Source organism: Anser anser (assembly GCF_964211835.1).
Source record: "Anser anser genome assembly, chromosome: 3".
Classification (NCBI taxonomy): Eukaryota; Metazoa; Chordata; class Aves; order Anseriformes; family Anatidae; genus Anser; species Anser anser.
The window spans coordinates 1,921,471-1,947,517 of record NC_139722.1 but is presented as its reverse complement, the minus strand read 5'-3'; the positions used below and the strand labels follow the sequence as shown (position 1 = coordinate 1,947,517).

General features: G+C 47.6%; 1 protein-coding gene across 1 annotated transcript in view; it reads left to right on the top strand.

Moving 5' to 3' along the window:
* The window catches only part of ELP3 (elongator acetyltransferase complex subunit 3), an 84,698-nt gene extending 59,652 nt beyond the window's left edge, over positions 1-25,046 (top strand). The window contains exons 13-15 of the mRNA XM_083831733.1: positions 3,264-3,491; positions 5,843-5,924; positions 24,526-25,046. Of these exons, the coding sequence (XP_083687859.1) occupies positions 3,264-3,491; positions 5,843-5,924; positions 24,526-24,602 (387 nt within the window). The 3' untranslated portion in view covers positions 24,603-25,046. The remainder of the gene's footprint in view (positions 1-3,263; positions 3,492-5,842; positions 5,925-24,525) is intronic.
* The last annotated feature ends 1,001 nt before the right edge of the window (positions 25,047-26,047 follow it).

The window sequence follows — 26,047 nt, the reverse complement described above, 5'->3', positions numbered from 1 at the left end:
TGGCATTTCTCCATTGCAGCGGAAGGTATTCGCTTGCTCTCAGGATGGTTAAAGATGTATAGTGCTACGTAATAGCCTTAAAATGCTCTGGTGGATTGTTGCTGTAAAGAGAGGTTGGACTGACGGTTTTTGAAAGGCAAGGGGCAATGACAGCTCTGTTACAATTTCTGCTTTAACACTAATGTAGGTTCATATCTGTAAGAAGCTGCTGTTTCTGCAAAACAGGATTTTTTGTATCAAGACAATGATCTCAGTGTAGAGCCTTAGTGAGGGTAAGGCAGACTTTAAAGCAGGGAGTAGCTGCTTTAGGTCAAGTGTAATCTGCACCTGGGTTTTCCCTTTATTTGTCAAAGTAAGTTTCAGACAGACTGTACCAGCCATTTAATAGGTCTGCATATCGACACGGTCACCCACCCTAATGAGAATTATTCTTCCCCAGCACACGGGCTGGTTTAGATGAGGGACTGACATAGGGAATTGCAGCGTGCAGCATGTGGCTGTGCACCGCCCGACCAGGAGGTGAGCAGGGCTGGCTTTTGCCAAATTTATACCGGTATCCCAGAAGGAGAAGGCTTTGTGCATCTCGTGAGTCGCTGCAGACCCTTTAAGGGGATTTTTTTATCCTAGGCCCCTCTGTTATGCCCAGTGGGGAGTACAAAAGACTTGATCCAAGACTTTTCTGAGCAGATGAGGTTGTCCGCTACGTGCTTATGATGCTATTAAAATACAAATAGTATAAAGCTGCCTGGTGAAGGTTCCTGCAGTCTTACTTCGTCTGTCTACCAGTGCCTTTTGGATTCGATAATGGCATAACTTCTAGGCCTACTGGAGAACGAGCAGTGGAGCCACGTTTACTAGTTTTTGTTTTGTTTTTGTCCTCAGGAGAACTCAGAAGTCCTCAAATCTTGCTGCTTTGAACTCTCAGTATAGCAGTGTGTAATAACATTGTGTTTTTTAAATTAGCGTTAAGCTTTAACCTAACTGCTTGTCTGCAGTGGGTTCCCCATATGACACTAACAGCCCAATCTGGGTATTTCAGAAAATCTCATGCTCTCTTATTTTCCTGTACATTTCCATTTTACTCGTGGTGTTATGTACACAGGAGTAGATCTGGATCAGCCTGCGCCAGCCGTCCTTAGCAAGCTGGAGTGTAGCTGTGCTCCCAGAGAATTTGGCACATTGGCAGACATCTGTTCGGGCACTTACCCCGTGAGCTGTACGTCAGTGCTGAAATGAGCCCTGCTTCTGTAGTCAGTAAGGGATTTAATTGTGAGCTGTGTTCACCCAGGCTTCGTCATGGAGTAGAGCAGGCAGGCGACAGAATCCCTTATGGCTTTTCTGTAAACAAATCTTTAATTCATGGTTTTCTGGGTATTAGAGGATTTGCAGAAAAAAAAAATACAGATGTCATTTGCTTGAGTCTCTATAGTAGTACTGGGAAGAGCATGGCAAGGTATACACGGGGATCAATCCTGTATTGTGCCACCAGGAAGGAAAGGTTGGATACACCAGTGCCACGTTTGTGCACAGGGCATCCACTCCTGTTGGCCATTCACATTTGAATTCCTAAAGTTAAAGGAGTCTTTCAAAGTTGTGGAGTTATGTCTACACCATGGTTTTAGTTTAGCTCAGGGGTAGGCTTTTGAAATAAATACCCTGATCATCAGTCCCTAACTTCAAAACCATCAGGAAACACAAAAACTTGATTGCTTTCAGATTAATTTAGAAGGTGCCTTCCAGGAGCACACCTAATGTACACGAGACATTAACGGGTGCCTAGTTCCTGGGGTGAGCCTAGAACTGAAAACCCCCAAACATGTTGTGTGTGGGCATCAGGTCCTCAATACCACAAGCTAAGCAAGGGCTGCTGCCGCTCATCTGTTGAGCCAGGCAATGTGGGCCATAAGTTTGGTCTGCTTAGCAGCTGGTTGTTGCACGTGGGCAAGGAAGTCCCTGCAGCAAGGATGGGTCGCTGTTCCAGCCGCACCAGATCAATTCAGGGCACAAATAGAGTGACTCACGTCGCCAGAGATGTGACTTTCTTATCATCAGCAACAGGATACGTCAAATTAACTCAGTGCTAACTCTGCTACAAATAAACGCAACTGCCGTTACGTGAGATTTGATCAAGTCTCGTGTTGCCGTGAGGAAGCTTGATTTTGTGTAGTTTTTTGGGTCCTGGGGCAGCTCCTTGATGATGCTAGGTCATGATAACATGAAAAAGACATTTTTCCTTCTTTCTGCTTTCTTCTCCGTCAATTACTTTTTATAGCTTCTAGGTGCTTTGCAGAACCAATTTCTTCTACCCAAGCACGATCTTGTGCCCACAGTCAGCTCTCACTTTGCTTTTCCCTTCCACTTGTTGTGATCTTCAGAACTGCCTTTATGTAGATCGTTAGCAAAAACTGGATTTGAGGCAAGTGGTGTGTTGTTACTGGTCAGTTCTCAGGGTACCCGTCGGGGTCGGTTCGGTGTCTCCGGTACAATCTAAATGAGTAAGCAGGCACATCCTGCTGATTCTGTAAAGCACACATAATTTATGATGTGTTGCAAAGATTTCTGGAACTCAACAGACACTCAACCAACTGTTTCAGATCGACTCTTGTTGCAGTTTGCTCGTGTAGGTATATCCAGGCTGTTTGCTGGGAAAAAAAACAGCTGATAATTAGTAAAGTTGACTGCTGCTTAGAAAACCCATGCTCTGTAGATAACTCAAGCTTTTTCTTATGCAAAGACATGGCCCTAAAAGCAGGTTTAGTGAAGGCAGATGCAAAACCACTCATTCTACATTAGCTAAGTTGCTATTGGAACTGAATTTCAATTACAGCAAGTCCCTTGGTTAGTCGAAAGAGTTGCTGCCCCCATTGATCTTGCAGTAATTATGAAAAGTAACTTAAGAATCACAGTTTTAGGTTGCTGACTTACAAACTGGCAGCCACGTGGGTTACCAGCCCTTCTGGAAGCATGCAAATAGGCATAGAAGACTAGTTCTGTCCCGTTGTCAAAAACGTTTCTGTTAAAGTGGTCCGTGTTTTTATCTTTAATGATTGCAGGAATATCAGTTCTTATCCAGTACTGCTAAAATCCATCTAGAATTAAATTGGCCTTTAAGAAAGCACTTCATGTTTTCTCTGAATCATAATAGTTTATGGATCCATGAAATTGGTTTCGGTCTGTTCAACATGTTGCTTAAATATTTTGAAGGTTTTTTTTCTTTTCTCTTTTCCTCTTTGTATTCTTCACTGCTTCTTCTCTTCGACCAGATTGAATTGGTTAGAAGAGATTACGTGGCTAATGGTGGCTGGGAGACCTTCCTGTCCTATGAAGACCCAGAACAAGATATTCTCGTTGGCCTTCTACGACTGCGGAAGTGCTCCGAGGAGTCCTTCAGACCCGAGCTGAAAGGAGGTGTTTCCATCGTCCGGGAGCTGCACGTGTATGGGAGCGTGGTCCCAGTGAGCAGCCGGGATCCTTCAAAATTTCAGCACCAGGTACCTCAGGCCATCTTTATTTTTCATCTGTGCTTCTTTTTTGCACCTCACCCCTCCCAGTTTAATTAGAGAAGAATTTAATTTCATCTCCGAGGTTCATTCTTTGTTTGGAATACGGTCAACTGCAGTAAAAAAACAGAATCGAATCTAAGCTCCTTCTTGCATTTCTTGTGCTGAAATCCTGCTGTTTCTGAGTTTTTGCTAGTGTGATGGTGTTTAGGCAGTCGCTACTGCTCTGAGATAAAAAAAAAAAAGCATGGCTGAATGCTATCGGCGTTACTCATGCCCATACAATACGAGAGCTCATTACCTGCTGCTAATTTGGCTTTCAAGTGCTAAGCAGCTCTGGTTCTGAGGTATCTTTCCTGTGATATCCTGTACTGTATGTACATCAGACTTCACTGCAAACTGAGTAAGAGCAAAACAAAGGGATACATCCATTGTGTCTTTTTATTTCCTCCTAAAATGGATCTTGTTCAATAGATGAATTTCACTTCTGAAATCGAAAGTAATTACAGATGGGAAGGCGAGATTTTTTTGGTCCTTCCCAGTTTTCCTTCAAGGGAACATTTACCGAACGAGAGAATATTTATCTTAAAATGCAAAGAATCGAGTGGAAAGCTGTGTTTCTGATTCCTTGCAGTGAGTTGTATGAAAATTGCACATTATCCTTCTGCTGCATGTAACATGCTGTGGCTTGCGGTGAGCAAAAATGTGAATTAAATTTTGCCCTGGTAGATTTTGAACCTTTCAACTGAGCTTTTAAAAAAGCAATCAGTTTGTCCTCGGTGCCAGAACTGCTCAGGGCTGATGTTTTAAATTAACTTCCTTGTATTTATTAATCTTTCCCTGAGTATATGTGTTAAGATGCGGTTTCGTTGGACGCTGATGACGTATAGCCGTAATGCAGTGGCTGGTTTAAAAATAATAATAAAGGAGCAGTGAATTTATCCACTGCAAAACAGCTAACATTTCAAAATTTTGGAAGGAAAAAGTGGTCATCAAAAAGTATTAAAAAAATAAAAAGTAAAAAAATCAATTGGAAGTGGCCAACTGCAAACCTTAAAATAGGCTGGAAATTGAAATTTCATGGCATATGACGCACTGATGTTCATTCAGAGTTGTCAGCGTTCAAGAGGTTAAGCAGAAAACGTCTTTTGCTGTTGCGGGGACAATTTCTGATTAGAAGAACATTTTAGAATGAAGAATTTCTGTGTGTTATTTAAAAATGCCTGTAAGTGTTAAGTGTTTTTAGAATTAAATCACATCCACTTCGGTTTCAACACAGCCTGAGTCTGTACATCGTGTCAGGAAAAGAGATGAACAAAGAGCCAAGGATAGTTCCTGCATCCTAATGTTAGAAGTGAATTAATCCCATCAATTATTGCCAGATATATAAGACAACTAAGTTGTTAAATAGAGTGGAAAGGCTCTTCCCTTGTTTTGAAGCATTATTTTGATTCCAGTAGCACCCCTGCTGTGCAAGATTTCCAAACATAAATAGAGGTGTGGATCTGGTCCAGAATATTAACGTGATCTTCTGCAATTCTTTTTGCTTTGGCATCTTTTATTTCACGAGCTGAGCCTCGTAGGTGTCCCACGAGCTCTGGAGGGCGGTGTGGGTCTGCAGGAGGCATGCAGGTGACTTGATGCAGGCCTTGACACTCAGACAAGCCTGGTGGCCACTGCGTGCTTCAGTTCTTCAGCCTGAAATGGGCACGGTAACAGCTCCTGGCTCCCAGAGGGGCAGTGGAAATTAAGATTGTGAGGCGCTAAGGCAACAGTTATATCAGAAAAGCCAACAGCAGCTCTAGGCACATCCACTACAACCGATGTCCCTGGCCAGAATTGCACTTTGACAGTATAGGCACCTGCATCCAGTGCCCGTGCTCCATATTTAATCCCTAGCATTAAGCCAGGTCCAGCAAGGCAGCCATCCAGATGGATGGCTGTGTTTGGGCTTGGTAATTTCAGCAGGATAGACTCTGCAGCACGAGGAGTCATGGGACGCGCACCAAGTTGACTTAACCTTCACTGCATTTAACTTCATTCTGTTTCTGCCACTGCGAAGCTGCCAGGCACTAGAGCTGCGTGTGGATAATTTCATGTTCTGAAAAAGAAAGAACCAAAAACTGGGAAAGCTGCATGGTAACGTTCAGTGTTTGTACACCTCTGTGCAGGACTCTTCCCAAGCCGCTGTACTTTGCCCTCTCCTGCAATAAGATTCTGATCATTCCTGTGCCTGAACATAGGTCTGTTGGAAATGTACTAATGCTTACATCCTGACCTTGCTTATACTTTTCTATTTTTACAGAACTTATATTTTCTTCCTGTTATTTCTCCTGTTACAGGGATTTGGTATGTTGCTCATGGAGGAGGCAGAAAGAATAGCCAAGGAGGAGCATGGGTCATGGAAAATTGCTGTAATTTCAGGTACCTTTGCTTTATCCTTTTTTTTTTTTTTCTTCTTAATCTGAAAATAAACCCACTACAGCTAGCACCACTGCTGTGAACATTCATCGTATTAGCTTGAAAATGAGCATCAGCAGATGCTTCTTAGTAATGGAGTCAAATTCCATCATAGCTTTGTCCAGTACAATACTATTATCGTAAGCAGCATACCAGAGGACGCGCTGCAGGGATCCATCCTGCTCTTAGTGCCGAAGGAGACAGACTGCGTGACCATGGGTGGCTTCCTCCTCCGAAGGCTGCTATTTCTGAACTCGCTGATTTGGCCCCGTCACAGGTTGTTATTGCTGAGGGCTGCTTTCCAGAGTTTGTGAGGATAGAAAATTGCCAGGCTCCATTTTCGAGCCTTTCTGCAAGTACCGTCATTAGGGTGGACAGATGTGCTTTTAGGATACATTAAGCATTATCATGAAGAAGCGAGCTGTATAAGAAAGAGCTGCAGCCCTTTCTCCTGTTTCATTTTCAAGGCATTGTGACTAAAAAGAGTGGCATCAGCTCATAGTGTGTGCGCGCGCGTGTGTGTGAAGTCAAGGTCAGAACTACTTTTGTGCATTAATTTATTCCTATATTAGCAGTTACGGTAGTTACAGAAAGCTTTTACAGGTTCTATAACAGAGGAAGCTGGTAAATTGTATGGGGAGAGAAACTCTTATTGGCCTAAGATTCATTTGTGCTTTGGGACTTGACGAGAAGAGCTGTAACTTAGGCCTTTTAAAAAAAACAATAATCCTCTCCCTCCTCACCAAACGCCACTGAAAAGCAGCAAACCACAGATCTGATCCAAGCTGCCGAGTGCTGAAGGGAACAGCCTGTGTGCGTGTTTCCAGCTGTGTCATGTCACGGGGTGTAGGATAGCTGAAGTGAGCTGTCTCAACAAGTACTTGTGACGAGGGCCAGAGCCTGAGTGAGGACAATGCGCCGGCAGTAGCCAGATGCTTCAAGATAATTCTGTATTCTCTAGATTTCCCTGTTCCTTCTTTTCCTAAGACACAGGCCACTCGTGTTTCCCTATGGCTGCTGCATAGGAGTCAGTTTGAAAATTTGAACTGGGAATTTCATTTGGTTAAGAAATGTCCGTACCAGGTAGCTCCTCAAGTGGAAATGTTGGTTTTTTGGTGTTATTTTTGCCAGTAACGTCTCGGTTTGGGATGCATGGAGAGAGGCAGCCACAGTCTCTCTGTGATGAAGAACATTTAGTTCATCAGGAACAGAAAACACGTAGCAATTGCTAAAAAATGATCTGTTGAAGCATTCACGTTACTAATTTTAGCTGTATTTTAGGAATCTGATACGAAGAATGTATTCTTTGCATTGAAATGCAGTGCAAGAAGTCTGTCTTGCTGCGTGCACAGTTTGTGTCATCTTACTAAGACCTTGTCTGTGATTTTTAATATTTTTTTTTCCTGAACTGCAAAGTACGATATGGTACAATTTGTCTCTATAACAGAATACTACAGCATCTGCAAAGAACAGAAGTTTTCCAGCTGTTTCCTTGGAGATGATTCCACTTGAATTTCAGTTCTCCTGTAACTTTTATCTGAAATACAAATGCAGACAGAAGTTCTTTCTGCATCGGAGGATGAACTTGTTTTTGCTGCTTTTGGTTTCGGAATAGATTTTAAATCTGAGAAGCCATTGAGAGGTTAGGTCTCCAACATACTGCAAAATTTTCACTACTGTCTAGAGAGAAGCCTGGAAGGGAAATCTGCTTTCAAAATGTCTCTCGCAGGGCTCCCTATCTCATTAGTACTACATGTTTTTATTAATGCTTTGTTGCAGTGTTTTCTTTAAGTGTCCTTTCTTCAACAGTATTTTCCAGTCTGGCATTCAAGGGCTACATCAGTACTAGTTAATTAAATAGTGCCAGAACGTCCAAACTGCCTCTTCAGGGAATGGTCCCCGATGCATGCTCTCTGCCAGAGAACTGTGTGGGTCAGTGCTAGTCCTTCTGGACCAAAACCTTCCCGAGGCTCTGCTGGTAAAGTAACAGAGTGAATGGCTGAGTTTCTGTACTCTGACGATTATTATTTTGCAAATTAGGAATACTTTTCTTCTCTCTTTCATTTCTTCCAAAAGAAATGCGTGAGGTTTTAAGGTAAGGCGTTGCAAAGGATTGTGATTATTGGCTGTAGGTTAGGGCTCATCTCTAAGATTCGGGTTCAGCTCTGGTTAGAAATCAGCAGCAGTCATCATCTGCGACTGTTCCCTGCCCTGGCTTCTCCTACTGATTTATTTAGGGCAGCACATTTCCTTGGGCCCCCGAGCGGCAGGGAGTCCCCTGGTGCCCTGCTGCTGCCAGGGAGCCTTGCTCTGCTCTGCCCGTCACTGAAGATGTTTTCCTCTCTGCACGCCAGGAGTCATGCGGCTGCTCTGGGGTCTGCTCACCCTGTAGAGGAGGAATGGGGGAGCCAGGTATGTCCAGAGGGCTCCAGGAGTCTCTGGCAGGTTCTTTGCCACAGCCTTGGACTGAAGCGTGGCTTGAAGTTACCTCGGAAATGCATTTAATTCAAGGCAGGTTAAGGTCAGTTCAAATGAAAGTATCGATGTACAACATCCAAAACAAGCAGTGCTGTCACAACTGTTACGAAAAACAGGGAAGAAATAAAAAAAAAATCATGGCTAGTCTGTTTTTAGCGAGGTTACAGCAGCAACATCTCTCTCCTGTCCAGGTGGTTTGCTGCCCTTCCTGATGAAGGCGGCAGCCAACATTTCCTGACATCTCGGGCTGTGGCCATTAGAGCTAGGAAACCACTTGCTAGGAAACCTCTCTCCGTGGAGGAGCGTGTTAGCTGCCAGAGCCAATTTTCTTTTGTCCAGGCACCCCAGAGGACTTCAGTCACAATCTTTTCCCCTCTGACTCCGCTTCCTTCCCACGTGTAACCCAGTCAATGCTCTTAATTAAACAGTATTTCACTTCCCTGCAAGCTCGCATGTCCCCTTCGCTGGGTCAGGCGTCGTGTCTTGCACTTTCCCATTTCTTGCTTCCAGGAGGGCAAAAATTCCTTCCCCCTCAGCAGTGAGTCAGTGGCGTATTTCACCGTGTTCACATTTTTATATGCTGTATCAGGCGGTACTGTAAAATCACTTGATACAAACATGTAAATGGGAGACAAGTGAGTAAGTCGTGATTGCCTCCTGATTAAGATCGCTAGGGCCATAATAATCAGCTTGGGGTGACTGATCCCAACATCTTTCTCCTATGCATGCTGCAGCAGTCAGGAATCCACAATCACAAGGCTGCGAATAGAAATTAAACTAATACCACCTGTTTTCTGTGGTCTCCACGAGAGATAAAATCGTTCATTACAGTCGGTGACTCATCTCCCAGTCTGTTGGTGCTGCTCGAGCACACTGTCTCATGTGTTTAAGGAAACTGTGCCTTTGCCTTTTGCAGTTACGGAGGTTCAGAACTTTCTAAAAGTAAATGTGATGCATCATACCGGTGTTAAATTCACCTGCAAGGGAAAGCGTTAAGGGGAGAGAAACTGAGCTGGCACAGAAGTCAGAGGTAAAGTTTCAGGGCACATTCGATGGTACTCTGAAGTATCTTGATTTGCTCATGTAAATAGCCTTTTGGTCACCTTCGAAGTAATAAATTACTCGAGTAATCAGTGCCTCAGAGTTCCTGTTGGTTGTTGATTCATGGGCTGCCTCGGAGATTGCCAACTGGCAAGGTGCACTCAGGAGACCATAGGACGAGGCTCTGAAGTGCTGCGAGGATTGATGGGGTTTGCTAGGGCTCCCCGGAGTTTTACTTCCATTGCTGGTTGGATATTTTTAGAAACGCCAATTTTATTAGCTATTAATAAGAGAAGAAGTGGCCCAAGATAAGTGGAAATACAGGGACGTTAATGAATTGCCTCTGTGATGTTTGTCTGCTTTAGATTGATGGCCTTTGAAAAAAAAAATTAATTAGGTGGATTTGGGAGAAGCCAAGGATAAACCCATGCTAGTGGGTTGGTGCTATGGAGTAGCTACTGTGTACAATCCCCTGGTTCTTAACGAACTTCACTTTTGCAGGTTTAAGAATGTAACAGCTTTGAAAATAGGCTTGATACTGTCTTAACTGGGATTTTGGTACGGGCATGAACAGGAATACTGCTGTTCTTAAGCAAGGACACTGCTGCAAAAAACAGCATTCTGCAGGCATGTTTTGGAAGGAAGCTTTTATATTTTTATAAATTCATATATAAGTGTATAGTTTCATAAAATATATAGTCGTGTGGCCTTGCTTCTGTATAATACACACCAGAGACTCTTGGCTGGCTTGCATCTGTCCCAGGTTCCCACTTCCTAAAACACGTTCAGCTATATTCATTCGGTAAGGCTTTGTGTATATGGACATCCCACAATCTCCAGGCAATGCTGCACTGAGATACCTTGCTGTTTTTCTGTTTAAGTTTTGAAAATCCGATCAATTCAGGGGAGTGTATCCGTCTGACCGTTCCGTGCATGCTTTCCTTGCTAGCGTGTGCTCCATCGTGTTTTTTCCTGTCTCCATCTGCAGGAGCTTTCCTTAGAGCGGGCCGAGGAAGAACCAGTAAGACAAACCTGACACAGGGGTTGAATGTGTGGGGATACCTTTTGTGCTCCCTCCATCCTCAGCAACTCTTTCCCCAACCTCAACCCAAACAATCCCCTAGTTTATAAAACCCAAACAGCTGGGGAAAAAATACCCACAAATTGTGAGGCTGGCTTAGGCAGGAAGTATTCAGAGATCAGATTCATGAGGAAATGGAGGTGACTTCCATGCAAGCGACTTGTAATACGCAGCGGTATAAATAGCCTTGAATCAGAACTGTGAGCAATTGCAGTTTTTAGGGATTTAAAAATAAATATAGTTTTCTTTCTTAGGAATCTTCCTCTCTGACCGCCAGTGTTCTCACACTGCCCACAAGTGGTAATCCTCCTTTTCAAGCCTGCACAGGGGTTAAGGGCTTAAAGCTTGTTTTTAGCCAAAGCTTTGGGTTTGGAATTCGTCAAGTCGTGGGTTTCATCTTTTGTCGTGTTTACAACCCAAATTTTGATGCAGGTTCGCAGTCCACCTTTTCAACCGCTGCTTCAGCCAAGAATTACTTCTGGCTTAAGGCAGACTTATCTCCAGTGCACTTTGCCCACTTCTGGAGGCTGGTACAGAAGCAGTAACTCTGCTCCCTGGTTTACTGGTTTCACCCTGTGGGCTGGGGAGCATCCTGCGTCTCATCAGCTGCGCTCGCCCTAAGCAGAGCAGGGTGAGGACCTCTCCCTGTGCCAGGAGCTGAGGTGCTCATGAAGCAGTTAGCAGATTTTCCTTTTCAAGCACATACAAACCAGGACTGTGCAAATGAACGCCATCAGTTCCTGCGCTCCTTCAGAGTACATTAGTTTGTACTCCTAGAAAAAAAATGTCAGTGTTTCCCAGCAGACTCTTTCCACGGTATTTTGTTCTTGCTGTTCTTGGGGTAAACAGGTTCAGCTGAACCTGCCTTCTCAAAAGCTGTCTCTTTGCTCTTGGAGATGTTTAATCTGCAAGCAGACAAGGCAAAAGATGCAGCAGGATTTAACAGGATCGCCATTACAACGGTATGTAAAACCATGCAAGGTTACTCTCAAACAAAGGAAAATCTGAGGTCCCCTGCATCAGGCACCCAGGAGTCATCGCAGGCAATGAACCGGGGAATGATGCACAAAGCAAGCTCGGCTGTACAGCAGCTGCCTCGTGGAGTATCTAGTTAAATATCACTTCATTTGAAGAGGGCCGGTGGGAGAACTGCATTTAATTGACTATAGAATCAATGACAAATGCACTAGGAGTGCATTTGCAAAGCAAGACGAGCATTTGCGAGCCAGGTTAGGACGGGCAGTTTGGATTCTGGCACTGCATGGGGAAATTCGGGTACCGATGGCACGGGAAACGAGAAAAGCCCTGGATATCCTCCCTTCGTGTTTTACATGGTGCTGTGGTGATACCTCTGGTACTGCCAACATGCAGATTTCTCCGAATGCTCTTTTCAAAGCTTGCCTCCTTGGATGCTGGTGACTGCAGTCTCAGCCCTGGGTGTTTGACCAAACAAACCAGAATTAAACATTTGCAGCAACGGGGCGGTTTGGGGGCCTGCTTGGCAGGGTTTTTGCGCAGAGCCAGCAGCGTGCTCTCTGCTCCTCAGTGGTAGGGAGGAGGTGCCCCCCACCACCTAAATCAAAGAGCAAAGTAAAAAAGCAAGCGGCTTGTTTATCATGAAGTCGTTGCTCATTTAAGGTAATTTTCTGCATGAGTGGTGCCTTTCTACTCTTCTGATGTGAGTAGTATATTAGTATGCAGGCTTGGGTAGCTGAATGGTAGACCCTGGAGGCATCACTCTATTATTCAGAGCTCTGGGGAGGTCTGATCTGAAATGTCTGTTTTTCCATTTTCCAGCATTTGTAATTGCATGTGTGTTTTCTTTGCCTTTTGTTGTTTTTTTGTTGTTGGTGGTGGTGTGTGGTTTTTTTGTGTGTTTTTTGCTTTTTGTGTTTTTTTGTTTTGTTTTTGTTTTTGCTTCTACTTGTACCTGCTTGGAATTTGCATCTTTTTCCCCTTTAATAAAGCCCCCCCCAAAACCTAAATTACACTAAAACAATTTCAAACACGTTCCTCCTCTGATATCCACATGTCTTTAGGCGCTGAAAATGTGGAGGAAAAAAAAAAAACAACAACCTTGGTGTTTGAGACCGGTGGATGGGCCAGTAAGCTTGTTGAATTTGTAACTGCTTCTTCCTTTTTGGCAATAACTAGGTGCTCGAGTTCTGCATTCAGCATTTTCTCTCCTTTTGGAAGGATGATGCTGCTCCAGTCCCTTCTGGGGACTTCTGGGGACCACTGAAGCAGCGGACAGGTATCTGTTTATTTAGGGTGGGATTTTGGAGAGCTCGATGTGCCTCTCCCATTTCGCAGCCCATAGGTCTTGGCACTTCCTTTTGGGAGTCAGTGAGGAGCTGTTGCATGCAGTGACTCAACCAGTACGTGTTTTTTTTTTTTTTGTCAGAAGCTGCACAGCGTTCAGAGGATGATTTAGAGCAAACAAATGAGCTCTGTGCTTGTTACCCGTGTTCCTCCCAGCCTGCGGCATAAGCATGGCGCAGCCCTCGTACCTGTTGTTCTTTGATCCAACTTGCAACGCCTTTGCTCCAGACTCTGCCTCCGTCAGGACATGAGCGCGCTGCAGCGGGGCAGATCAATATGTCATTTCTGACACGGCCGATGCTGGGTGTCTGGGGAGGGGAGTAAAGATCGGGTGAGCGTACAGACGTCGTCTCGCTCCCCAGCCGCGTGTTGCTCAAGGACTTCTAAAGTCAGAGAGAGTGCCTTTGTATCCGATAGCCTCGAGGGAGTTGCTGCCTTGCCAGTCTGTCTGCCTGCAACAACTGATAAACTTCTCTCCCCATCCCTTTCCGCGAGCTTTCTAGTGTTGGTTGTAATGCCTCGCTGGCTTACCTTGAGCTTGGGAGAAGTCATCCTTTAGCCTAAGTGACGGTGGATGAAGGGCAGCCCTCTTTAAAACCTTTCCCGTTGTCTCCCTGAGTATTCCTGTTACCATTATTTTGGCTTTGCTGCTCGGCATCCCATAACTAGCCCCATCTGACCCTCATTGTGTAGCAAGTATCAGGCAGTCGTACGGGGATGCACACACTAGTGACCCAAGGTAAGATAGCTGGGCCTGTGTTTTTCACTGTAGTGCTTTGGTTTCAGGAAAGTCACGTGTTTAAAGAATTACACTTTCTTTAAAACAGCACCAGTGATGAGCATGTGAACGTAGCATATAACGTTTTTAAATATTGGAAGTCCAGAGTCCTCCCCCCCGGATGACAGAAGCATAAAGCTCCTGCCTTGATGTACTTACACAAATTCCTCCATTATGGAGCTTTTGTTTTTCCTCTAAGCATCGACTTGATTGTTCTGTTGTCATCCTCTCATTTTGGTGGCTGGCTTTTGCAGTAATGATGACCAGAGAGATTGAAGCCAGTGCTTTCCAATTACGTGAAGCATCTGAAAAATAAAATTTCAAGACTGAGACCTTCCTCTTCAATGTGCGATAGTTACACGTGATACTGAAAGACATGTAGCAGGAATGTTTCCCTACTTCCTTTTCAAATAACAGTTGTGCACTTAAATGATGTGGATGCAGGTGCAGCTCTGAGGAAGTTCCCATCCCAAATGCTTCTGTTCTTTTAACGCATGTGTCGTTCACTTCAGCCATCTAGGAAACCTGGACAGAAACTATCAGCAGCAGGTCTACAGGGACAGAAGGGTGAAGATGGGTGAACGTGGCAGCGCAGCGATGGCAGCAGCACACACACACACACTCTCAAGCTCCCTCCCAAGGACTTAGTGCCCCTGGAATGGCCCAGCGCCCTGGCAGATACCTGAGCAGCTCTGGCCAGCCGGTGCCAACACACAGTTTAGCAATAAATGAGCACGAGACATCCATGCGTCACAGCTTGCCCGTGCCCAGGCAGCCTGGCTTTACGCTACGCTCCCCTGGCTCCGAGCACGATCTGGGCTGTTATGCTTTGCTAGCTCCTTGCCAAGTCCTTAATCGCGTGCTCCTCTTTGTGAGAAGGGTTGGGGCTGTGCCAAACCAACATCCTGTCCTGGCACCGAAATGCCTTGCTTTGACTCTGGGTGTAATATTGATGTGTGGGGTTTTTTTGTTTTGCTTTAAAGGATGTGTCCCCTCCTGCCTCAAGGATAGCCGCTGATTGTACACGTACATTTCCAACGGTATCATCTCAAAACACTGGTTGTGCTGTCCGGCACTGCCTCTCTGTGCCCTTCACATATTTACACACATCTCTGTGTGACAGCCACTTTCCTCTAAGCTTTACAGCACTGGCATGTGCAGAGCCCTATCGGCACCAGGTATATTTCAGCACAAGCAGCTCCCTCCACCTGTACTTACTGTGGAGACAGCAGAGATCAGCAGGTTTAGTACCAGTGGCATCTAACAGTGACAGTACGTGGCTTTTTTGTTTTACCTCTGTGATCCAAGTTTCACCTACCAAGTCAAGGTGGGGCTGTGACTGAGGACTCCTTTTATTCACAGCAGAGGAACTGAAGGTACCCAGCCGCCGAGTAGCTGTCTCTACCTCTACCTACCCGTCTTAAATCGGCTGCCAGAAGGAGACAGACAGCAACTTTCTGCTGCCGTGTCATCCTTAACGGGTTGGTGTTTCACTCGCTGTCCTTGAACAGCATGCCGCTCGCAGCAGGTGAGCTGGCTCCCTGCTTTAGTGAATCTGAAAGCGGAGGTGCCCTAGGTGAGCCTGCTGGTGACTCCAAGGGCAGGGGCCGGGAATGAGCGGACAAAGTATTTACGTGTTGTAAAGACTGTAAATTACTTTTCGAACAGTAAAAGCCAGCTCTATAAATACAGTGCTCTTGCACGGAAGAGCTTTTTCAACTGCAGTATCTGCTGTGACGTCTGTCAGCGTTATCTGTTTATGCTGGCATCGGAAAAGCAGGCTAGCTTGGCTTGTACCAACAGGATTGTCTCCTTATCTCTGTGCAGAAGATGCTTGTTCGGGAGGGGTGGGGGATGAGATTGAATTCCCCTATCGCAGGTGCTCGCCCTGTTAAAGCCAAACGCACAGAGGTCCTTTAATAAGCACCCTTTCCTTTTTTCCTTTGAAGTGCAGGCATTTTGTCACCTGTGCCTACACCGTCCCCGGTTGCCTTGAAACGCACCTCATTGATAATTTACTCCGAGACTGGAGAGGTGGCTGGAACAGCAGCCAAATCCGCGCCGGCACGCCTCATCTTCTGAAGCAGTAGTTTAATGTCTCCCTGCAGCGAGATTTCGCTGTAGCCTCGCTCCAGCCCCGTGACGTAGCAGCCTTATCGCGGCGGTGTGGAGGTCTGGCACTGCCGCCGTTCCCCCCCCCCGCCGCTGTAAGCTAATTACTATGCGGCAAGATGATCAGTTTTCCCCCAGACCAGGTTTCTATTTGTGTTCTGTCAAGTAGAAAATTAACGTGGACGCAGGCCAGGAATGCTTCACGCCTGAGTGCGCGGAGGGTGAAGGTGGCGACGGGAAGGCAGGCTGGATTTCTGAATGGCGGGTGTGGAGGATCAGGTGATGTCAAGCGTCGCCGGCCTGCTTCGTTAGCTGCATCAGCAGAGGAGCCGAGGAGCTGGGGAAGAGCTGGAGAAAAACGCTCGCAGCCCTCACGAGCCGCCCATCCCCGTGCGCTTTGTTCAGAACAAAGCCAAGCGAACGGTGTTTCTGCAGAGCAGGTAAGGGGTGATGCCTGCACAGTTCTAAGCGAGAGGCTAGGTAGCCTGTGTTCATTCATTAGCTGCCACGCTGGAGCCTTTTAAGCACCTCCTCGCACTGCAGAGGTACAAATGTGTTAATTGAGTGACTCCGTCCACTTGTGGCGCTCCTGGGCTCCGCAACACACAAACTTTTAGGAATCGTCTCAGGAATTTGCAAGAGGGGCAATAAAGCAAAACACAGGCAGCAATGAGGTTAAATCCTGATGGATTTTTCCCTGCCTGGTCATTCTCACTTCTCGTTAATCAGTAGCAGTGTATTTTGGAGTGTCTCGATGCATTTATTAAAGGTGTGCGGGGCCATAACCTTCAGGCAGAGCCACCTGAACTGCTGAATGTGCCTGTCGCTTACGGGAACGCATTGCAGGGATTCCTGAGAGGTGTGGGGAGCCTTTCTGCTCTCTTCTTTCTGCTCTTTTCTCTCCCTCCTTTTGCTCACCAGAGGTCATTAACGTCTGATTGAGCTCTTCAGCTCTAGATCTGTGGAAACCTTTTCAGTTGCTCCTCGATACAGACATTATGTTTGTACCGCTAATGGTCTCCCCCCGCTTCTGATGAGCAAGAGAGAGAGCTGAGAAGCAAAGGCTGATTTCAGACCCCACCTTCCTGCACTGGGCGGCTGCTGAAACTTGTTTCCGAAGCTGTGTACTGCGTGGGGAGAGCTTCCTTGGAGAGCTGCTATGGGATGAGGTGGGTGCTCAGGTAACGCCAGTTTAATAACTGGTAGGCTAGCTCTCGAGATTGCTGAGTGTTTCTTCCTTGGTGCTTAAAATCTCGTAGGCCATAGGAGAGAAAATTGATCATGAATTCCTCTGGTGCCTGGTGAGTCATCCTAAATCCCCGGTCTCTCAGTAATACTTTACCAGATGGGTTGAATATTTCAGCAACTGTCTCTGGAAGAAGCCTCAAGACATTACATAGCCTGTGCATCTAAAATCTCACAAACCTTTAACTTGACAAATTTGGGGGTTAGTAGCAGAAACGTTTCGCTCTCCCTGTCTCTCTCAATGCCCGGTGGCCACACCAGTGGCAGCACTTCGTTAAAGTGAAAAAGAAGTTATTGTATTAGGTCTTAAATATTTCATTTTGTTTGGGGTAGAGTCGGAAGATCTGTGAGCTCTGGCTTCGTCTGTCCCAGTTAAAGGCTTTCCCTCTCCCGACCGGGGCTGCTTTCAGTGCAGCTGGGTTGGGGCAGGCCGGTGTAGTCATTAATGAAATATTGCTTCTGTAATAAGGAGATCAATGAGATGGAATCTCACCATCTGGAAGCTCTGGGATGGTTCTTAACTGATTTCTAAACGGCAGGTCTGCAAGTAGAACCAGGGCACCTCCTGTGTGCTGAACGGCACCCCGGAAGTTGAACGCTGCAAAACCAGTTCTTTAATGCTACCACTGGATTTATTACTTATTGCATCACTGGTGACAGTCTTGGGCTTGAGACTTGGCTTTAAGAACAGATCAGCCCGAATGATCAATTTGTTAACAACCTAAGGCTTTTGCGGGGCAGGGTGAGAGCAATGGGGTGTATCTTCTTTGCTTTAGTAAAACTTCATAAGCGGTTCACTAAATCATTCTGTCAAGGTACTGAGATACCTTTCCAGAGCGGGGCTGGTGCATCTGTGTCTCACAAAGCACTCGGGCCTACGAGGCTGCGGTCAGACTCTTTGCTGGAGCCCACGGGACTCCTGCTGGCACCTCCAGCCTCCCACCTCGTCACTGCGGGAGCTGGATGAGGGGATGCTGCCTTTCGTGCGGGAGATGTAAAAGAAGAAAAGAGTTTTTCAAATTAGCCAGGTCATAGACTAGGCCAAGCCATCGCAGATTTAAATTGGATTAAATTAAATTAAAGGTGTACAAAGAGCAGGTTGCAAAGGAGGGAATAAAGGTTTCCCTTGGCGTTACTTAGAGGTGAGTTTTCCATCAATTTTATTTATCAAGCAGAAGCCGAGCGCAAGTTGGAGGAGGGATCAACATTATCAGAAAGGGACGGCATCTCTTTGCATTCGCATCAAGCCCCCAGTGTTGGTTCTAACGTGGATTTTCAGAGCAGGGACTGGATTTGGCTGCGGGGACGCTCGGGGATATGCGGGGCTTTCCGCTGGTGGGTCACGGCTTCAGAAATAATCCAATCTCAAATATGAAAGCTATCGGTGTTTTGTAGCAGAGAGGTGAGTTGGTGAGCTGATGAAGAGAGACGCAGGCTTCAAAATGCTTTTTATCACAGCCTTGATTTGTGATTTCAGACAAATTACCCAGCTGCCTGGGATCTCGGCTCTTCTTCTGGGACGTGGTGATGACAGTACCTCCCTGCTAGACAGAGGTGTTGTGAAAATAGTAATTTAAAATTGCTGGCAAGCAATCTGTGCAGGAAGAAAGCACAACTTTCATTTGACAGAAGAAAATAGAGGCTTTCAGGTGCGGGTCTCGCTTCCAGGTTCAAAAAACGGCAGCGCACAAACTAAACACAGGTTAGGCACGATCGCTGCCGGTGCCTTTGGTGCTGTTAATCAGCCAGCCCTTACAAGAGCAAGGCTTGTGAAGCCCTTCACGCACGGTGGTATTAAGAGTTGTGTAAGTACATAAAGATATATCTAAATCACAGCTCTAACTGCGACGCTAATTAGCTCTTTGTGGTTGCTGCAGCAGGAGGAGGTCACGAAATACTGAACTCTCCCATGCCTGCCTTCAGTCCCTCCAGAGATGGCTGAAACATGGGAAGAGTGGCTCTGTTAGAGCTCTGACATGCTTAGAGATGCAAAATGCTTTAAAATATTAAAGATGGTTTCAAGTGCTCAGTTTTTAAAGCTGATGTATACTTTCATTGATCTTCTTTTTTTAAAAAAATAATATTATATTCCTCTTTTCCATTTGCATTTCCTGGATTATGTTTTCTGATGACTGCCAGAGTACGCGTAGCTCTCAGTAATTCTCAACAGAATCCGCTGTTTTAAAAGAAAAGTGAGCATGTCTGTGCTTCCTCTCCATGCTATTTGGAAAATTGAGAGTATCACATTTGTGAGACACTGGGTAATGTTTCCAAAAGCCCCTACTTCTATTTTTTTAATCTCCCTGTATCTTTAGGAACTTTGGGGAAATAAGGTGACAATTATCCAATCTAAAAAAGAAATCTTTGCTGCAGGGATTGATGTAAGGATTGTTCGTTGGTTTCTTAAATTAATAATGTTCTTTCTGATTGCTCTGAAACGCTCGGGTTTCCTCAGCAATGTTAATAATGGTGTTTTTTTTTCCCATTTCCTGGGTGCTGATAAGGCATTCTGGTTATCTCAAATCCTTCGCCTTTTCCCCATTGTTACCGTTCTCGGCGGTTGGTTGCTAGCGATTCACATGAAGCAGCCTTGTGTTTTCCCTGAAGACAAAATCCAGCATTGTGAAAACTGTAAATGCCAAAGCAAACTAATCAGAGGTCGGGGATGGATGTTCTGCGCATTCTTAACTCATGTATCATTTTGGAAACGCGATGTGGGTTTTTTTTAGTTAGCGTCCAGTACACAATAGACAAGAAAAAGTTCTTTCTTCTCATCTTTCCCTGCCACTCTTAAGTATTTCAACCCATGGTTTTGACCCTTCCTCATTTAAGCAGGTCCTACCAACTTGAAGAAGTCTCTTTGCCCGAGCTCTGGATGCTCTGAGTGGCTGCCAAGTGCCATTAAATGTCAGCTTTGCTTTGAAGTCCTGCGTGGAGACAAGACTTTGAACAGCAGTGGATTTCACAACGAGGCATTTTTCTTTCGGCCAGCCAAGTTTCTTCTTGGACTTGGTGGAGGTCAAGGCAAGAAGCATAAAGAAAAACCTAAAACTTCTCTTTTACTAGCAGTCCAGAGTCTCCACCAACACTCATGGGGAAAAAGAGGGTTGTGTTTGCTCGCTCGCCGCTGACATCACGCTCCAAGTCACCCGACCCCAAGTCTTGAGAGCTCCAAAATGTGAGCTTTGTGATCCATGAAAGATGGCCTTTGAATGCTCCTAGCGCTTTGGCAGCAGCAGTCCGATCACGGGAGACGTGCTTGGAGACCAGGGAGACCCTCCCAGCACTTCAGTTCCCTCTGCTCTTTTAGCTGTGTTGAAAATTCAGATCCTTCTGGGCTGTCCTGTGGCTTCCAAGCCCCCAGCCCAGCTCCATGCAGCCGCTGTGTTTTTTGCTGATGTCCCTGTGAGTACTGTGCGTGCGTGGAAGCATTGGTCTCTTCCTCCTCTGTGCCATTTGGCAACCACAAAAATGACATCCCAGCTGTGGCAGAATCACTGCCTGGCTTCAGATTCACTGCTGGTTCTGGCAAAGTTCATGGTGCTTCGAGTGTAGGGTCTCCCTCTCCTGCGCTAACCACGAATCCCTCTCGCAGCACCCTTGGAGGACGATCCTACTCGACAGATCCTACAGGTGATGCCCGCACAGCGAGCCCAGAGCTCCCTCTTCCCAAGGCAAAGCACCGAGCCTGGTAGTTTAGTCCCACAAGATTTGGAAGAGGTTTCGCTCTCGGCAGAATTGCGGTCGGCACGCTAATGGTTGGAGGCAGTTTGGGAAGTTCGGCCGATTCGGGTTCGGTGCCTTGTGCTGCCCCGTGGCTGCTTCTAAGAAATGTTCAGAGGGGGAAGGAAGCCGTGAGCTGTTGTTCGCCCCGACCGCGCTGCTTCGGGAAGGATTTCGGTTGCTGCCAAAAGATGTGGAGGCCTGCGTGGAGACAATCCTCTCGTGTGCCTCAGTAAGTCTCTGCTATGGAAATTTTATGAACTATTAGGAGCTCTTTAATGATCCTGAAAACAGTCTCATTTTCACTTAGTTCTGTGACCAGTGAGCCATGGGGAAGGAAGCTTTGAGGATGCTCGGCCTCTGCTGCTGCACTGCAACATTTCCGTGTGGCAGAGTTGAGTCAGAAGAGTGTATTTATGGGCTCTGCACAGAAAAGGGCACGGGCAGGGGGGCTGCACGTGGGCCATGACAGCTGATTTCCACCGTCCTCCTCCTGGGCCAGAGGAGTGTTTAACCCTGGCACAGCGGTCACCTTTCTCCATCCCCTAACACAGGCGAGCTTTTTTTTTTAATTTATTTAATTTTGCGGTGTAAATGTTATGGTAACAAGCCAGGCTCGGGGGTTTTATCAGTAGGCTGCGCCGTTATTCAGCCGCTACCAAAAGAAGAGAACAAAAGGCTGTGAAACGAAGCGGCAGCCCTTGCCAGGGGATGTGTCACTGGAAGATTGCAGCGAGGGACGCTTCCAAAACGCCTCAGCTGGCCCCGAGCCGTGGGTTTCTGTCCAGGTCGGTGTGCCGAGAGCCCCAGCCCCTCTCCCAGCCACCGGCGGTGCCTGGAAGTGGTTGTTTGAAACCTCTGCTGGCTTCAGGCTCTACTCGACCACGTAGTTTGATGTGGAATATTTAAAACCCCATTTTAAAAAACCTAGAATGAGAGATGCAACTAATCCTGGCTTAGAAGGTCAGACAGCTTCTCGGGACAGCTTCCGGCCTTTCTCTTCCATTCTCGTGTGATAAATTTCTTTTGTGATACATCTCAGACGATGCCTCTTCTGTCCCGTGAGTGCAGGTGCAACTTCGAGTGGGATGCGTGCTGCCCTGGATCCAGCTGGCCCACCCTGTGTAGGTGAGCCCTAAGTCAGAGCAGCGAGGATTTGGGAAGAGACGGGTGCCTTCCTTTCCAGCACGCTTTATGGATAAGTGCCGTGTGCGTGTTAGGCATTGCGGGCTGCTTCTCCAGCCCTTAGCTTTAGTGTGACTTGTGAGCAGCCGAAATGGCACGTAGTTTTAATACCTGTGATTTTTCTTAACTTTTCTTACGTTGATACTCTCCCGAGCAGAAGGCAGCAGCATAGTCCTGCTCCTTTGTCTGTCGTTTGGGCTTTGCATTCATACGAAGTTGAGATAATTTCACAACGGAGATGATTTACCGGCAGTTATTAGTGCCCCACGGATCTTTTACTCCATGTAGCGGTGCCTACTGGGTTTTACTTCTCTGGTGGATGAAGAAGGCAGAGTGGTTTCTGGCTGCCAGCCTGCTTTTAATTCCACGTTCCAACACCCTGTTTCTCTTCCAGTTGTGTCACGCTGATCGCAAAATGTCCTTTCTCCGTAGCGCCCGTGATTTCCTGATAGGCTTTGACTACAAAGAAAGGCCTTCGTGTGAATGGCATCCTGGTGGATCTTGCAGGCTGGGCTGGTTAGCCTTTGGGTTCAGAGCTGAAGCGAAGCCTTTGCTCGTCCTCCCGTGCTGCGCGTGGGTTTGTTTCACGGACACCTTGCTGCATTTCAGTGCGGTTCCTTTCAGAGCAAGCTAAGCTCCAAGCTGGAGATGTGCAGCAAGGCAGCCGTGCTGTGCCTTCACCTCAGCCCTCAGCTTGGACATCTCCTGCCTCCTCCCCGTAGAAGACTTCGCTGCTGAAGGACGGTAATGGTGCGAGAAGTTGCGCCGCGAGCACGGCTGGGATGACGACGGAGGTGCCTTGCGGGGCAGCGCCGCGTGGGACCCCGGGGGCACGGGGCCGGCCGACTGCATCATCCGTCTTGTTAATGGCTTGAACCCATCGCCCTCAAATGAGAAGAAGTTGGCACTTAACTAGCGCCTCTTAATAGCTGCGAGATTAATGGAGGCAGCACACAGTGCTCCGATGCAACCTCCTCGGCTGCCTTCTTTTAAAATCCACGCATCTCCCAAGATCTTGGGGGAAAAAAAGGGGAATTTTAAATAACTCTAATCAAGGTGGGTTTAAGACCATCACCTGAATTACTCCAATTGTTCTTTAGCTTCAAGAGGACTCTTCTTCGGCTTAGATTTCGCTAATCCTTTTATCTGAGTCGTGCCACCGCTGGGGTGGCTCTGCTGTTTTACTGCCAAAATCTGCGTGTCATCTCCCAGCATCTCTGCTAACCCAGAGGGTTTTTAGGCAAAATACTGATAAAGGGGATGGTTTGCTGCGGGTCGGAGATCCCGACTCCCCTGGGTAGGGATCAGGAGGAGGGAGTGGAAGGGTTGCAGCGGGCTGGTGTTTCTCCTTGCCTTCAGGCTTGTTCTGAAGCCAAGTGAATTCGGATCCCTTCAGCTTCAGCCAGGATGAGGGGAGACGAGGATGTTTCACGCGTCTCTTCCCATGCCGAAGTTAACGTAGCGCTTCTCTAGGATGTTGGCTGGGCATTTACCTGGAGCTGGGGCACTTAAGCAGCTCGGTAGCTACTGCAGCGTGCACTCAGGAAGCACCTTGGGGCTCCTGTCCCCGAGTCTGCCAAAAAGGCAGAGGCTGAAGCTGCCGGAGAGGGAGCGGCGTGGGGTCCGAGAGGGTCGCCAGCTGCACCGGGTCACCGCCTGGCAGAGATGGCAGCCGACTCCTGGAGAGCCGCTTCCAAGTGCCACAGCTTCCAGGAACCGGCCGGAGGGGGGAGGTTAGAGGAACGAGGGGCTGCTTTTCTCGTAGGGCTGCGTCCTGGCTGTCCTCCTGTCCCTGCCCACCAGCTGCGCTCACAACGGTGCCGCGATGCCAAATCCTTCCTCCCTCCTCCTCCTCCTCCTCCTCCTTCTCCTCCTCCTGATGACTAATGTCTGCATCTGTGAGTAATTAGATAAGGTGAGGGGGAAGGCTGCTCTAATGGCCCTGTCCTGCTGCAGGGCGCTGCGGGGAAGGCAGCTGTTTGTGGGGCCGGGCTCACCCCGCGCTGCGCCGCTGCGGGGCCTCATTAAGAGAGGAAGGCGAGGGAAGAGGCCGTCTGAGAAGGGAGGCATTCGGAGGCTGCCTTTTCAACGAGGAAATTGGATTTGTGGCGGCGGGGCCCACTCGTCTATCTGAAGTGGAGCTGAGCTCATTTCTGAGAGCGATTGGACAGAGTTCGCCGGGCTTTAGAGCCCTTCAGTTCCTGGTAATGGTGCCTGCAGCTGGGCTGCTTCCTCTCGAGAGCCCGTCTTTGGTTTCTGCTGTACCTGGGGTGCTCCGAACTCCTGGCTCTCAAACATGTCTCGCTGTTGTTTTCTTTCTCTTCCCCTTGCAGCTCGCAGACTTTCTCAGGACAGAGGACAGGGTGCGTGATTCAGGGTAGAAAGAACAGCTACGTTACGTCATTTTCTTTCTCCCTCAAAAACAGCATTTTTAGTCCAGGTGCTAATGAGCAAATATCCCTACCCTGGCACAGCAGCCAGGGAGGTCAAAGCAGGCAGCTCCTTTTGGCACCATCCCTCCAGTGACTTCCCTGCCTGGCCCTGGCTTCTCAAACTGCTTTGTTACCACCCTGAATCAAAACTTTTTGTCCTTCTTGCAGGTGTTGGCACAAGGAACTACTACAGGAAGATCGGCTACGAGCTGGAAGGGCCGTACATGGTGAAAAGGTTGGACTGAGCCCCGGGAGGCCCTCACCCTCCAGCTGCCAGGAGGAGAGGACGACACCAGCCTCATCCTGGGAGGAAAGCTCACGGTGCTGGATTGAAGCTGAAAACCAAAGCCTGCCACCTGCAAAGGACTTGCTTATGCCAGAGCCCACAGCAGCAAATGGGGCATCTCCCCTGGGGCACACAGTTCTCCTGAGAGCTGCCCCTGCCCCAGGAGAGGTGATGGGCATGACGTGTGTCTTGTTACCCACGTCAGCCTGCCGGATATCCGGGGCTGGCTCCGAGGCACTGCAATACAGGACTGAAGCACAGGTGAACTGAAAGCTCTGAATTTGGGGGCCCTGTCAGGCAGCCTAGTGTGAAAAACGTCCATTATTTCTCTGATGCTATCTTTCGGGCTTTTAACGTGCGTTGAAATTGCGTTCAAAACGAATGAATTCCTTCTCTTTGCATATCATTTCTGCTGCCTTGGCTGCTTTCTGTCCATCCCGAGACGTGCGCGTCGATCCTTGTATGGTGGGAGGCCACTGAGGATTGGAAGCCAGTACAGTCCTTGCTAGTGGTAGGATTTGGGACTAAAATGTAACCCAAACCTCTGCGGAGACACACAGTCGCACCTCCGAGGTCTCCAGGCCAACCTCTCCCTCAGAGCAGGCTCGATTAGCTGAGGTTTCTCAGGGCTCGGTCCGGCCAACGCTTGGATATCTCCATGGTGGAGAGCCCACACCCTCCAGGTCCCTGTTTCAATATTTGACCACCTCTAGTGTGAAAAAGCTTTACCCTAACACCAACCACCCCGGTGCCCTCCACTAGGCTCAATCCAGTTTAATCTTCATTTTCTGCACCCAATCTTCTATTTCTCTGACCCGTAGCTCACAGATTTGGGCACAAGGTGCCGTCTGCCAGTGGTGCCGGAAGCCTTGCCAAGGTCAAGGTGTACGGCATCAGCTGTCCTCGTCCCCACTGCTGTCACCTCGCTGCTGAAGGCAGTCAGGCTGCTCAGGCACGATTCGCCCGTGAGGAATTCCCGAGGGCTGCTCCCGGCTGTTCCCCTCCTTTCTGGAAAGGGCTTTGGGGAGCATTTGGGCCCTAACTTCCCCCAGGACGGGATTCATTCAGCTGGAAAATACAGGAATGTTAAAGCTTCCTTGCACAAAGGGAGCGAGGTGTGAGCGAGCTGTGCCCTGGGGGAAGAGCTCAACACCTTCCTCGCCTCCTCCCAGCCCTTTGGTGGGTGAGGAGGGTGCAGGGCAGGTGGGTGTCCAGTGTCATGAGCAAGTCCAGGTTTCAAAAAGCACGGTGATGCTGCCTGCTTGACTTTACCAAATCTGTGGGAGCCACGAAGCAGAAAGGCGCCGCCGCAGCAGCCGGCACGCTCAGAAAGCAGCGGCCGAGCTCTGAACTCCTCCGCTGCTTCCTCGTAGCGCTTCAATCAAAAAATGGGGTAGAAACGCG